At 39.9% G+C, this 14,822-nt stretch overlaps 2 protein-coding genes across 7 annotated transcripts in view; one reads left to right on the plus strand and one right to left on the minus strand.

Annotated features, from left to right (window-relative positions):
* The window catches only part of PCCB (propionyl-CoA carboxylase subunit beta), a 41,509-nt gene extending 37,164 nt beyond the window's left edge, over nucleotides 1–4,345 (plus strand). The window contains exon 15 of one of the 2 annotated variants that reach the window (XM_078389311.1): nucleotides 3,375–4,292. In XM_078389311.1, the coding sequence (XP_078245437.1) occupies nucleotides 3,375–3,496 (122 nt within the window). In that variant the 3' untranslated portion in view covers nucleotides 3,497–4,292. Of the gene's footprint in view, nucleotides 1–3,374 lie in introns of both variants that reach the window. The other variant, XM_020787369.3, reaches the window with a different exon arrangement.
* A 6,897-nt stretch (nucleotides 4,346–11,242) lies between these two features.
* STAG1 (STAG1 cohesin complex component) overlaps nucleotides 11,243–14,822 on the minus strand; it is a 249,125-nt gene continuing 245,545 nt past the window's right edge. For all 5 annotated transcript variants that reach the window (XM_072995831.2, XM_072995830.2, XM_078389310.1 and 2 more), the window contains 3 exons: nucleotides 14,695–14,809; nucleotides 13,520–13,600; nucleotides 11,243–13,435 (listed from right to left, as the gene is read on the minus strand). In XM_072995831.2, the coding sequence (XP_072851932.1) occupies nucleotides 13,412–13,435; nucleotides 13,520–13,600; nucleotides 14,695–14,809 (220 nt within the window). In that variant the 3' untranslated portion in view covers nucleotides 11,243–13,411. The remainder of the gene's footprint in view (nucleotides 13,436–13,519; nucleotides 13,601–14,694; nucleotides 14,810–14,822) is intronic.

Raw genomic sequence — 14,822 nt, forward strand, 5'->3', positions numbered from 1 at the left:
TCAAGGAGGTATTAGACCAAGCTAAAAAGCCGCCCACTACGCTGTTGTACACTCAAAAGTGGAAAGATTTTCTTAAGTTTACTGAGGCCAGAGGTCTTGTACCATCCCCTGTGTCTCTGTCTACTTTGTTGCTATACTTACGTTATCTGTTTGATTTCAAGTTGTCCTTATCTACTATTAAAGTTTACCTGGCTGCAGTTATCTCCTTCCAGCCTAAGGATTCTACTTCGTCACGCTTTTTCTCCCACCCAACGGTTAAGGCCTTTCTTAAAGGACTCACTAATCTCAGGCCTCCAGTTTGACCACCAGTTCCGCAATGGTCTTTCCAGCTAGTTTTACACACTCTTACCCATCCTCCCTTCGAGCCTATGGCTACCTGCGACCTTAAACTTCTATCTCTCAAGGCTTTGTTTTTAGTGGCTATCATGTCTGCTGGAAGAGTAAGCGAGCTTGCGGCCCTTCACTCTGACCAGCCGTTTCTGCAGTTTTTCAAGGAAAAAGTTCAGTTGTATCCAGATGTTTCCTTCCTCCCCAAGGTTGTTTTCGACTTTCATCTCAGTCAACCGTTATCTCTCCCTACTTTGTTTCCTGAACCTGCTAATGACACTGAGCGTATGCTCCACACTCTTGATGTCCGGAGGGCTTTAGCCTTTTATGTCTCCAGGACTAAGGACTTTCGAGCCTCCAACAGGCTTTTTCTGTGCTATTTTGGACACAAAAAAGGTTTACCTGCAGCACGTTCTACACTCTCCAGGTGGCTTGTTTCCACGATCTCCCTTGCCTATGAACTCCAACATAAGTCTCTGCCTGAAAGACTAAGGGCTCACTCAACCAGAGCCATGGCTTCTTCTACTGCCCTACTCCGTGGCATTGATGTACCTGACATATGCAGAGCTGCCACTTGGTCTAATGTCTCAACGTTCATCACTCACTATAGACTAGACCTCAGGGCCAATAAGGAGACAAGTTTTGGGAGAGCAGTGCTGACGTCTATACTCCAGTAACAGCTCACCGTCCGATGAGTAAGCTTGCTAACCACCCTTTTGTGTGCATTCACAGAAGACCACGATGAAGAAAGACAGGTTACCTGTAGCCATGGTTCTTCAAGTGGTCATTCTGTGAATTCACACAATCCCGCCCGGCCTCCCCACTATCTGTCACTGTTGGTATCTACCTCATGCTCGGGTACCTGTGGTGGATAAATGGAACTGAGGCTTGGGCAAGCAGAGCATGCGCACTACAGGCAGCCTTACACTTGTTACTTTTCTCTTAAAGCTCAAGAATGTTCCGAGAGGACCGACGTTGCCGCTGGATTAACCCTTTTGTGTGAATTCACAGAATGACCACTTGAAGAACCATGGTTACAGGTAAGTAACTTGTCTTTTTTCTACATGACTCTGGACCACCTTCTTTCTGACACTTCCAAGCTGTCAACCAATTAGGATCATGAGGGCATAACACAGTTTACCACCCCTATTTGACATGAGATCTTGCAGGTGTCATATCTCATCCCAATCAAGAGGAATGTGGTGTTTGGTCTCCTCCTCAAACCTTGCTCCTTGGTGCTAGGCAGAGCAAACTTGGAACAATCTCATGATAACATTTTAGTGGTTTAAATCCAAACTACACAATAATCCTAACAGACTCCATCTTTGTATGTCTACAAGTCCCAGTTTCCTTCTAATTCCTTACAATAATTAGCTGCATGCCAGCTTCCTTTTCTTATTGATGTGCAATCGAAGAGTGGTCTAGCATATACCTTGGTGGTTAATGAGCTTGGCCTGGGTTGGCCACAAAGAACCAAGTCGTGTGGTCCCTGCCTTGTAGTGGCAGGGAGTTGAACTTAATTGCAAATGTATTCACTCTTCTTGCCCACAGCAATGGTTACTGTTATCATCTCAGGATTAAGTAGTCTTCAAATGATATCAAAAGATACTTCTCTCCCCCACCCCTGACGTTAAGAGCTTTGCTGTGGTAGAGGAAGTCGTGAAACCTCTACAACACTGGTTCTTAACCTTGGGTTACTCAGAAGTTTTGGACTGCAACTCCCAGAAGCCTTCACCACCAGCTGTCCTGACTGGGGTTTCTGGGAGTTGCAGTTCAAAAGCATCCGAGTAACAAAGGTTAAGAACCACTGCTCTACAAGGACACTTCATTCCATAACCTTCCTAGGATCTTTGGGTGGTAACAAGATATCAGTCAGAATAAGAAGGATGTTTATTGATAGAAAGGTCAGCGTTCCATGAGAAAACACAGCACATGCTGGTAAGGGTTGTGTAGCCTTAAAGCGTTTTGTGGACACACTTCATTTTACCCATGGTCTTGAAAGAACTGGTAATAATACAACAAATCTCAATAATCAAAATAGCTTTTTTTGCCTAGGATGGGCATAAAACATCTTTTTCTCCAAAAGGGAACACTTTCAAGGATATTTTAACATCAAACTGATCTTCCTCAGCTTTTGCCAGAGGCTGGTGGGTACTGGAGCCTGCAGCCTGCTATATTTTGAATCTTGCTTCCTACTTTGGTGTTCTAGCATAAGAGAGTGTCAGCTTCATCCACAAAGTTCAAAATCCTTCTAGTTCCAGACCAAATGCCCCTAAATCAGATACAAAGTTCTTAACAAAACAGGTTACATTCCGTAAACAAAACACTTGCTTTCTACTACGTATTTGTTCAATCTCCCTCTTTTGTAGTCAGTTATTCTTCCAAGTGCATTCAGCAATATTTCTAAAAAGGTTTTGAAGACAAGCATTTCTATGTTCTTATTTCAGGGTGCTTGATTTAATATTAACAATATTCCTGTTCATTTGTATTTCAAAAGCAAATCATAGTGATCAAGATATTCTATACATACCATATTTCACTTACCTTCATGTATAGATTTGTTCATATTTAGACTGATGGTCTAAACAGAAGTCCTGTACTTACTGAATAGGAGGTTTTGGGTACTCTTCACAGAGGGAGGTTCCAGACAGATGCCTTTTCAGTGCAGTGATGGAATGCTCTGCTGCCAACATTAACCTATGTTCAGTTACATAGGTGTTCAGCACAAAATTTGACATTTTGGAAAGGCCATAGACCTGTGGGATTCTTCATTTCCCTGTTATGCTTCCAAACTGTTGATTCTCTTCTGTTTGTTCCAATTAGAGGTTAATGAAAAATGTTGTTTTAAAAATGATCAACCATAAACCAACAGATCTTTGGATGTTAAAAGAATTCTATTGTGGATTCTCCTGCCTGTTACTTAGGATTGCTGTGACAAATAGTTTTACTTCTGCAAATTTTAGTATGGACAATCTACACTAAATATTTTGTGGCATAGATACACTTGTCTCTAGTGGAAATAAATGATTTTAAAATTTGTTTAACAGGTTTTGTGGATGACATAATTCAGCCATCTTCTACTCGACTTCGTATTTGCCGTGATTTAGAAGTATTAGCCAGCAAAAGACAATCTAACCCTTGGAAGAAGCATGCCAACATTCCACTTTGAATTTGCTGGAAGTGAAAGGATAGAAGAATATGGGGAAATGAATGTACTCCAGATGCCTGTTGATTCAGACATTTTGAAATATATGGGTAATTTCAGTGGATAACATTCAAGAAGGGATGCAGGACTATGAGTATATCCCTGTCGTGTTCATGTAAAAGTTGCAAGATTTGTAAATCTGATACTTTGTAAAGACAGAACATCAGACTTCATAAACCTGAAATAGCATAATAGAAGCCATACAGTACACAAAATTAAATTTAGATTATTTCGGACAAAATTTCTCCGTGGGGATATTATTTTGGTGAATAGGTAAAATTATCATGCAGATATAGGGGCTGCAAGAGAGAGATCATCAATAGTATAATTCACCACAAGTTTCAGAATTGTTCAGTGCAAATACTAATCTGGATAAACCTGTCTACAAGATGTTTTTGCTTATTGGAGGTCTGACAAGATTCTTCTCCCTATGATTTCTAGGGCATTATACTGTTGGTGAAGGAGGTTCTGTTTTGTTGCTGCGGAGTATGTGTTTGATGGAGATTACCTCCATGGTGGTTGGAAACATTTGATTCTTATTAGGCTACATAAGTAGCCCTTGTAGACCCATGAACTGATTATTCATTTTGATTTGCTATCCAGGTCTTTTTGGATATCCTGGGTTATGAATGTTTTCTGATTCTCTTTTATGTCTTTGTAGGTGGGGATGGGTAGTTGTGTTTTTAACTGCTGTTAGCTGCCCAGAGTCGTGTGGGATATAACAAATAAAACAAAATAAGTGGATGCGAATAATCTGAAACTGCAGAAAATATGTAACCTTATATCTCCACACAGTAAAATCCAGTACAGGTATTTTAGAAGTTGAATTTCTGTGACCTGTTTTGAAAACATTTTTGAAATTTTTGCGTGCATTTTTTTTGCCTTGAACATGAGGTGTGCTAAATCAGTGGTCTCCAACCTTGGGCCTCCAGATGTTCTTGGACTTCAACTCCCAGAAATCCTGGCCAGCAGAGGTGGTGGTGAAGGCTTCTGGGAGCTGTAGTCCAATAACATCTGGAGGCCCAAGGTTGGGGACCACTGTGCTAAATAAGCTGAAATGCAAGTCCAAAAGGTTACCTGTGGCAACTGTAGTTCTTCTACTGGTCATCTGTGAACTCACAAAAACAGGTTTCTGCACCTCTATGGATTGTCCAGAACATTCATAGTTGAGCACTTCAGGCAAGAAAATCCACCACCAGTAGATGGCAAGGAAGGCCCAGGCATTAATTATGGGAGAGCTTGTGATGGGCTAAGAACCAGGGTTGCTGAGGCTACCATGGAGCCACTAGAATTGCTTGGGCATGGTTGTTCTTAAGATGGACGATGAACAGGAACAGACATCTTTGAGATCATGGCACCAGAAACTCATCACTCAGAGCGGTAGTCAGCTCCCAGTTTGCTGAAAAAGAAAGGACATCTCATGTTCTGCCTTGAGACAAATATATGTTCAGAACACCCCATTAGCTATTAAGGGGAAAAATACTTCCTGATAAAATTCTCAGTTGTTCATTGAGGAGGATGAATGACTTAAAACATTTGCCAGTACATTTTCTGCACTTCTGGGAAGGACAGCCACTATAACGACGTGTTTCTGGATGCACAATCCCACGGGAGCAATGTGAGTATATCAAACAGCACATATCACTGTTTCTTCATGTAGTACATGGTGGTTGGTTTTCTATGGCTACTTGGACAATTGTTTTGGATGTCTGTAAATGCTTAAGATAGCCATATGTCAAGCATGTTTACATGAAGAAGTGAGGTGGCTTGATCAATGTGTGAAAGTGGGTGTCCTTCAGGTACTTGGAAACAAAGCAGGTGCCTCACTAAGTGAGGGGCACAGTAACCATATGAAATCTCCATGGTTGAACGAAGTAGTTGATCCCATGAAGGATAGGACATAGGGATACAGAAATCAAGGAAGACAAATGAGTCAAAGATGATGTCTAGCCAGCTGTGAGATCTTCTTATGATGGGCAGATGAGTAGGACTTTAGTTGATGGTAGTGCTGCTTAGATGGCCTGGTGAGTACAAGGGGCAAGACATGGCTGCTGGTGATTTCTGGGAAAGCTATCTCCATGAGGGTGAAAAGGATGGTGAGGCTGGGCCTGGGAGGTAAGTCCTCTCTTTCTAGCTGGATACCTGGGTTTCACAAGATGTCATGACCTCAACAGAAATGTTCTCTACCGAGGACAAGCGACGTCTACGTTGGCTCGGCATGTTGTGAGGATGGCTGACAGATTGTATTTGTCTTCAGTGTGGAAGGGATTGTCACTCTCGTATTGGCCTTTTCAGTCACACCAGACATTGTTCCAAAACATTCAGAGCACATTACAGTCTCTCGAGACTGAAGGATGCCTGCATCAGTTAACACCAAAAATATGCAAATCTCTAAATTAAAAGCTCCATTTCTTTGTTTAAATCTTCAAGTTTGCCTTGATTTATACTTCTCACATTCTATGTTACAATTATACATGTCATGCAGCATCTTATTTTTCATTTGTTTCTGTGCATATGAACAACAGAAGATATTTTCTTTAATTCATTTACTTCATTAGTGACACTGCTTTTATTCTTGGCTCTTCCTCAACAGCTGATTGAGCACCTTCTCACCTGGCAGTCTCATCTTCCAGCACTGCCTCATGCTTCATTCTTGGCCATTTCTGTATAGGGTTTTTGAGGTAGAAATACTCAGAAATAGTTTACCATTGCTTTCTTCCAAAATGTAACTTGAATGTCACTGCCATTTTCTATGAAGGCTCCTCCAATAATTTCACTTTCCACTACTACTGCTGCCCAGAACTGTCCTTCAAAAGCTTCACCCTCATCACCTTTGGAACTATAAATTATAATTCATTATAAACTATGAATGGTAAGGCAAACATTTTATACATCATATCATATCTTGTTTATAAAATAATTGTGGTACAGTATGCAACAGAACAATTGAGGTATTGTTTTAATCTTTACAAGGTTGTTTTAGTCTGAGCAGGGTTTTGAAGTTATTTTTATTAGATGAATTCCAATTTAGTGTCAGTACTGCAAGTGAATTAGCAAGCCTATCAAAAAGAAACATGTAAAAAGCAAAAAAGTCTGCTTTTTTAAGAGGAACCATAGGCAAACTTATAAACATTAGCAAGAATCACAGTTGGCTGTGACTGTAGTTTGAAAACTAATGTATTCATACATATTGATAAATTATCATGGGACAGCATAAACAACTGGGTTTAATCTAGATATAGTCACACATTGTTGATTTACTAGAAATACTGTGTTTCTCCAAAAAGAAGAGAGGGTATTATATTAATTTTTGCTCCAAAAAAATCATTAGGGCTTATTTTCAGGGATGCTTTATTTTACAGTCATGTTATCGTCTTCTGGTTGCTGCACAATGGTGGAGAGCGGGGTTTCACTTAATTGGAGCTTATTTTTGGAGTAGAGTTTATATTAAGATCATTCAGAAAAATCATACTAGGGCTTATTTTCAAGTTAGGTCTTGTTTTCAGGGGAAAAGGGTAGGTATTTAAGTAAATTATGACTAACTAGCATTTCTACCTTCAACATGTCTGCTTCAAGTATGACCATGTTTACCACCTGCCAAGCAGATTGGCACATATATGCAAACTAGAGATGGGGACAAATCTGCATTTTGGCAATTTGTCCTGCTTCGTGATCCATCAAAGTGGACGAATCATGAAGCTCTCCCCATGAACCAACAAAGCATGAAATTATTCGGTGTGTGTGTGTGCGTGTGTGCGTATGTGTGTCTAGAAAAAACCCTGACCCTCCCGCCCATTGTCTAATGCAGGGGTCCCCAACCCCCGGTCCGCAATCAGGCAGCAGTCCGTGGAGGCCATGGACACAGATCTCCCCCCCCCAAGCGCCACCACGTGCAAGTGTGTTCCACCCCCACGAGCGTGCCACTCTCCCCAATTGCTCTGCGGCTGGGAAAAGGTTGGGGACCACTGGTCTAATCCAAACAAGAAAATGCATTAAAATTGGACCAAGACTACCTGTTCCAATTTTAACAGTACATGATGAACCTATTGATTTATTAGTAGCAGTAATGAGTCTAGTCAAAATGAGGCAGAAAAGAAATCCAGTTTTATAATTTAGTTCAGGAAAAAGGAAGAACAAGTAGTTAATACAGAGTATGAAAACATAATTTGAAAAAAAATTAATTACTGTTTATTATAGTGACTTAATTTGTTCCAAAATTCTTCTGTGTTAGAAAATATACAAGAAATTTCCAGTATAAATACTTTAGAGAAGAGCCATACAAATGGTTATTTTATAGCCCTAAGCATTCTCGTTTTATAACTGCACTAACTGGTGAGAGATGGCATTTAGGCAGCAGTTAATACACAATGTGTGTTAGTAAGGAATAGGTTACTAACCAGACAAAACAGGTGGAGATACATACCTGACATGATTAAGGATGATGGAAATTTTCCAAAAGCAAATTAGAAACAAGAAAAGCATGGATTCATAGCCACATAGAGTTGAGGTCAGAAACATGTCCACGAGCCAGCATATTTCTGCTTTGTAGATTTACAGTATTTTTCCTCTGGTTGTGATATTAAAAGAACACTAATAACAGTGTTTTAGGTAAACGGCTACAGAGCCAGAGGTTGGGAGTTCAAGAGGGCTGTGCATCCCAGAAAAGCCAGCTTGTGTGGCCTTGGGCAAGCTGCACAGTCCCAGGATGTGCCCAGATGAAGAGAATGAAACCACTTCTCCACCTGGAAAATCCTGAAAAGGATTACCATAAATCAGGACTGACTTGATGGCACACAATTATTATTGAATATCAAATGAATGATCATTTTAATAGACACAAAAGAAAACTAAGCCGTACAAGCCCCCTGCCAGAATATTTGTACTATTCATATGTATTGAAACAGTTTTGAGTACGACCTGCAGCTGGAGGCAGATAATACCACCAAGTATTGCAGACGACAACTGCAACTGGTAGGGTCCTTCAACCCAGTTATACTTGTGCCAAGCAAAAATGTCTGAGTATCAAGGGATAGCAGAACATGTAAGCCCTCTTAAGCCTATAAGCAGCACATTTTTCCTTGCTAACAGAACTCATTCTGCTTATTTCTATGTCTTATTAAAAATGTTAGCTCCTTTGGAAAGAGATCACAGTGCTTGAGTGTAGCATTCAACATACTGAATATTTAATGTGAACTGTACTAAAATTGTTCACATTAAAGGCAAATTGTATTAATGTCTGAACATCATGTTAACATTTAGGTTCTTAGTTAAAGGACCATGAAAAAGAACTGAACACTTATTGATTAAACTACCATTATTTGATCTTGGGTTTGACAAGGCTAAAAAAAAATCAGAGGTTTTTCCCCACTTTGGCAATCACTATGTTTCACATTTTTCATCAAAACTGCAGAGTACCATCATTTGTGTTTAAGTCAACAAACACTGCTGGCATTGAACTAATAGAAACAGTGCCATTGTGCAATGTTTGTTCCTCTAACCAGTTGAGCAGATGTCCCTTTTGTCTAAAATTAAAGCAGCTGCTCCCTAATTCAGGGAAGCCTTTTCATTCTGACAGAATTTAAAACAAGATACATTACTTTATGTAGAGCTACTGATTGTGACTCATACATTTAATTGTCTAATGAGTCTGCTGCACAACGTCTGGGACCTACCTACCTAGAAGGCAACAACTATCCAAGGAGACCAAAGTCAGCAAGGGATCTCATACAGCCACCTCAACAAAGTAATTCTCAGATGTTTTAGAAAATAGGAGCTACATCATCAGAAAAGATGCTACGAAGTAACATATCTAGAGAAACAGAGAAGGAAGTTACTATGGGCAAAAATCCCATTGCATAACTTTATGCTGGCATAACCTGGGTTAGGTCCTAGAAACATTTAATGTAAACACATGGAAAGTTTCCTATCCCATCCATCACCACTTTAGGTTCTGAGGTTCCCAAGGGCTCCCTTTTCCCCTGGGGAAGCCTTTGAGAGCCTTGGGATGCAGGTGAGCCTTTAATAATAATAATAAAAATCACTGCCAGGTTGCCAGTGACAGTCCTGATCATGGTGGCAGTGAACCAGTGGTGGTTTGTTATTATTAAAGGCTTTCCCAAGGCAAAAGGGAGCCCTAGGGCAGTGGTCCCCAACCTTGGGCATCCAGATGTTCTTGGACTACAACTCCCAGATGCCTTCACCACCACCTCTGCTGGTCAGGATTTCTGGGAGTTGAAGTCCAAGAACATCTGGAGGCCCAAGGTTGGTGACCACTGCCCTAGGGAACCTTAGAACATGAAGTGGGAGGCAGGAAACTTTCCATAAGTTTAAATGTTTTTGTTGCCTGATTAAAGTTACACCAACAGAATTTTGCCCCATGTTTCTGAAGGCCAAATCAGCAGTTCTGGAGTAGTGGAAAAAACATGTCCATCCTTTAAGGATGCTCTTTTCCCCACACCTAATAAAAGGACCATTTTCACATCATCACCTTGATCAAAGAGAGTGATGGACTTTGAAAGCAAGTCAAATTTCTGGCTATTTTCAGCTAAGTGGTTGTCTGAATTCTGTTCTTCTACAAGTCAAGTAAAGGTGTCACACAAATCTTAATGTCAGCATATTACCTCCTCAAGATACCATGATTAGCTGTTAGTACACTGGGATTCTAGCAGTCTCCCAATAATTTATTTAACAATTTTATAATGAATTTGATATTCATGGTTTCATAGTTTTTGGAATGCTATTTTGACAAACCAAACCAGACCAAACCAAACCAAACCAAAGCAGTGTCGAGAGAGTCCTAAGCAGTAGGACAATACTGGCAAAGAAATTAAAAGGAGCTACAGTGGTGCCTCGCTTGACGACGTTAATTTGTTCCAGCGAAATCGCTGTAGAGCAAAAACATCGTCAAACGAAACGAAAAGCCCATTGAAACGCATTAAAACCCAGTTAATACGTTCCAATGGGCTGAATACCTGCTCGTTTTGCGAAGATCCTCCATACGACGGCCATTTTCGGTGCCTGTAAAGCGAGGAATCCGTCCCTAGAAAATAGCAGGGGGCCATTTTGAAGCTGCCGATCAGCTGTTCAAAAAACATCATTTTGTGAAGAATCAGTTCCTGAAGCAGGGAACCGATCATCGCAAAGCGAAGAAACCCAATTTAAAACACTGTTTTGCGACTGCTTTTGCGATCGCAAAAACCTCACCGTAAAGCGATTTCCTCGTTAAGCGAGGCAATTGTTAAGCAGGGCACAACTGTATTGAATATTGGAAAGTTTTGGTAGGACACTTGCAGTCTTTTCACTGTTAGTGCAATCTGTGGGCCACGTTAGATTCTGTAAAATTTTGTAAAGAGATTATAGGCCACAGTTCCAGCCCTGACTTCAAATCCACACATTTTGAACTGTTATTTACTTGAACATTCCAGGTATCACAGCTAGAGTGCAGCTGTTTAAACTCATGGTAAAACAACCACCACCACGCTGAAACATTTACTAGCTCTTGCAAAAATCCAAAATAATAATTCCTTAAGAAAACAAAAACAAAAACCTCAATGTCTGCTTTGCCCCAAATGCTGGGCTAGCAACAAGACAAGAAGAGTGAAATGAATGTGGCTTTTTGAGCTTCACTAAATGAAAATATTTAGGGGGAAAAAACAAAACAGAAAGCACTCATTTACAAATGCTTTTGTGGAAAGGACTCCACTGCACATGTCATTTTGAGGAGTTTATTAAAGGAAAAGTGAAGCATCAGTTTTAAATTGTACAAAAGGAAAAAACCTCATATTGTAAATGTACAATTTACAGAATTACTAGTAAAACCAACCAAGGAGACACATTAAAAAAACCTATTGACTGCAAACTGAAGTGGAAACCCACTGAAAGTAACTTGTCTGTAAACAGCTTTTAGTTTACACAAGTCTATTATGATGAATGAAAATTCATTTCTCCATACGAGGGGCTGTGGAGCACAAGGTTTGCCTGTGGTGGACTCGAAGTCAGAAGCAGTCATGCCACTCTGAACACAAAATTGAATTGCTACTGTGCCCATTACCGGGCCACTTTTTTTGAGAGAACTTACACTTTGTCCTGAAGCAACAACCCAGTGACTTAGCAACTTTAAATTCCTAGATAGCTGTATCTTAAAGGAATGGCTGAATTATTAGGTCTAATATTTTTTGGCAACACAATTTGAGAACTGTACAATTTTTAGGTGAAAATATCCCAACTACTAAATGAAAGTAGCATAATTTGTTTTGCTTTTTGTCCTTGTCTCCCAAAATGGAAGCATTAGGTACATCTTGAATTAATTAAAATGTATTTTAAAAAGGGAGAATATAAGTTATTTTGCAAATGCTGTAAAATATTTTTCTGAAGTAGATGTATTACATTTGGGTCAATTTAGATCTGCTTTCAAACACACTAAGATTCAGTCTTCAGAAAAAAAAATAGTATGATCTCATTTTCATGGATGGTCTCATCAATAGGAGCTGTGCTCAACATTAGGAGGTGGTGGGATCAGTTCTTTTCACACCATTAGCAGCTACTAGGAAGAATCATAAAATCTAAGCAGATGAAAGTCCAGATCATTAAGACAGTAAAAATCTCTTAGAACAACGAGTTAACTGAATATTTTTGGACTATTCTGCCTTTCTTAAAAAGAAAAATGATTTAATAATTACTCTTAATAATGCACAGTTAACACTGAGAATGTAGCTGTATTCCATTGTAAGCTTAAGAACGTCACCATCTAAGCACAAGTTTCTATGCAGCACATACAGTAAATCTAACTGGCAAAATTAATTTACAAAAATAGCACAAAGGGTATTAACGGCATGGAAAGTTAGACACTTCTCTATGGTACAGTTAAAATTGCTTCAAAAATGCAAGAGTGAGATTCCTGTTCCCCACCCCCACCCTGTGTTGTGTGCTCCATGGGAAAGTCACTGCTTTTGTACTGCAGATCTGACAGGGCATGTAATAGGTAGTAGAAACAGCAGATAGAGTACTGTAGAACCACTGGTTTATTTTACTGAGAATAGTTTATTTGCTGGTATAAGTTGCTAAAAATGCACAGAACAAGTACCAATAGAAAATGTGCTGTTTGTGTGTTCCCTAGTGCTATATAAAATGAATGTTACACAGCATCTGTTGGAAAAGTGGCTTCATGGACATCTCTTATTTTATGCCCTATTATAAATAAAAATAAATCTTCTCAGAAGTATAAAATCTGGGTTTTTTTCTTTTCAGAATCTGACTTTTTGGCAGAGATGCACACATCTGACTTCCAACCTCTTTTGTATGAGTGTTTCGCTCTCAATGGTCAGAGAAGATCTAGAAGCGTACCATACTGCTAGTCACATCCAGTGTGTTTAACAACACTTCTCCAGCCAGGATGGCCTGATGATAGCATCACTGCTGGTCAATGGCTGGCAGGCATAAATTTAATAAAAATGGCTAGCTTCTAAAACATAAAAAGGCAAATGTTAAAACATTTTGAGTTGTACAGCAGAAAAATAAAGTTAAAAAGTTTTGTTTTCATTCAATGCTCTCTGAAAAGGTGTAGAACAGTGTTTTTTAAACTGTTTTAATTTAAAAGCTTCTCCCTGTCCAGAAAAAAGAACGTGTATTAGGACTGCCAAGAACAGGGAAACAAATGATTTGCAGGTCAGCCTTTCTGAGGTGACTGATTGGTCAATATTCCTTGTTTCATTAAGAAGCTCCTCTTCTCTGTCATTGCCAAAAGGAAATGACCGTAATCATTTGGTTAAAAATCAAACCAAATCACATCAAAAATGTGGTTTTCATATAAGCTATCACAGTATATAGGCCTTGAGCTCTAAAGAACAGAGTTCCACATTTGTATAGTGTCTTCACCAGACTTCAGAACATCGGCATTCCAAATCCCTACAAAAGATGATTGAGGGAGAGTTAATTACTGGAGATTTGTTTGCAGCTCAAAGTGGTGAAAAATACCAAGCAAAATCTTACTGAATCATCCTCAATGATAGCTGCAGAGTCAAAGAAGTCTGGCCTCAATTCAGCACGTTCTCGTCTGTTTCTTGAAGGTGGCTGGAAAGGAAATTTCTCATTATTTTGAGTATGGATATAAAATACACACTGTTATCAGCAATTTTATTCTTGCTCCCCATGACTCCTTAGGTGGCTTGAACAAATAATTTAATTACAGGAAAACACTACAGCAGTGGCAGTGAACCTTTTTGGGCCCCTGTGCCAAAACTGGGGGTGGGGGGGTGGGACCAGCCAGCGGCAGAACTGGAAGTGGTGGCAGAAGGGGGAATCCCGGGCACGGAGGTGCCTCAAGACCCCACTTCGGATCTGCCACCAGTGCCAGCTGCTCCGGATCCTGGCCCGCCACCTGTTGAAGTGCCAGCACCACAGCTACAGCTGCATGGGGGGGGGAGCAATCCGGCAACTTATTTCTCGTGTGTCTGCAGAAAGGGCTCTGCATGCCAGCTATGGCACACGTGGTATAGGTTTGCCATCGCTGCACTACAGCATTCTAAATCTCAAACTATAGCCTACTAAGATTTATTTCTTCTCGCAATGGAAATAAAACAGTTTCCTGAAACCCATGAAATATGCAGTGGTGGATTGAAACCTGGACAAGCTGACACCTAGAAATATTTATTCCAACAACAACTTCACACAGGTTTCCCATTATAGCCAAACTCTTTCAAAGTGTATCTGTTGAGAAAGAAAATAAATGTACAATCTGCAACAATATAAGACAGGCAGGAAATCATCAGTGGACCAAGTAAATGGACTATATTTGATGTCTAAGACAGCTAGTGCTCATCTAGTACTTCTAAAGCTAATTTTCAGTTAAACAGGCAAGTGGGTGATAAGCTCATGAATGCTGATCACTCCCATGCCAGAGGCTTACAAATGGAACTACCTCCACCTCCCATATTGATGTATAGCTGAACAGCAGTCTACAGTTTTCAAATTCATACTTAGAAGAATTTCCAAATATCGGTGGTAAAAGGAACTAAAATGAGATAGGAAGGGAATGTGGGCTACAAATAAAATAGAATAGAAATACATTTAGGAAGTGACAGTATATCATCTAAAATTTGGAAATCCGGCCTAACCATCTCTTTGTTTCACAGCTAAAGTTGAATTTGAAAGTGTGGTTTACTGACTAGATCAATGACCATCGTGTCCTCGAATTCCTCATTCATGTCCTCTAATTGACCCCGTGAAGACATCATCACATCTTCAAAGATTGGCTCAGCATCATCCTCCATCAGACCTCGCCTTATTGGGAGAC

Source organism: Pogona vitticeps, chromosome 3 (genome assembly GCF_051106095.1).
Source record: "Pogona vitticeps strain Pit_001003342236 chromosome 3, PviZW2.1, whole genome shotgun sequence".
Lineage (NCBI taxonomy): Eukaryota > Metazoa > Chordata > Lepidosauria > Squamata > Agamidae > Pogona > Pogona vitticeps.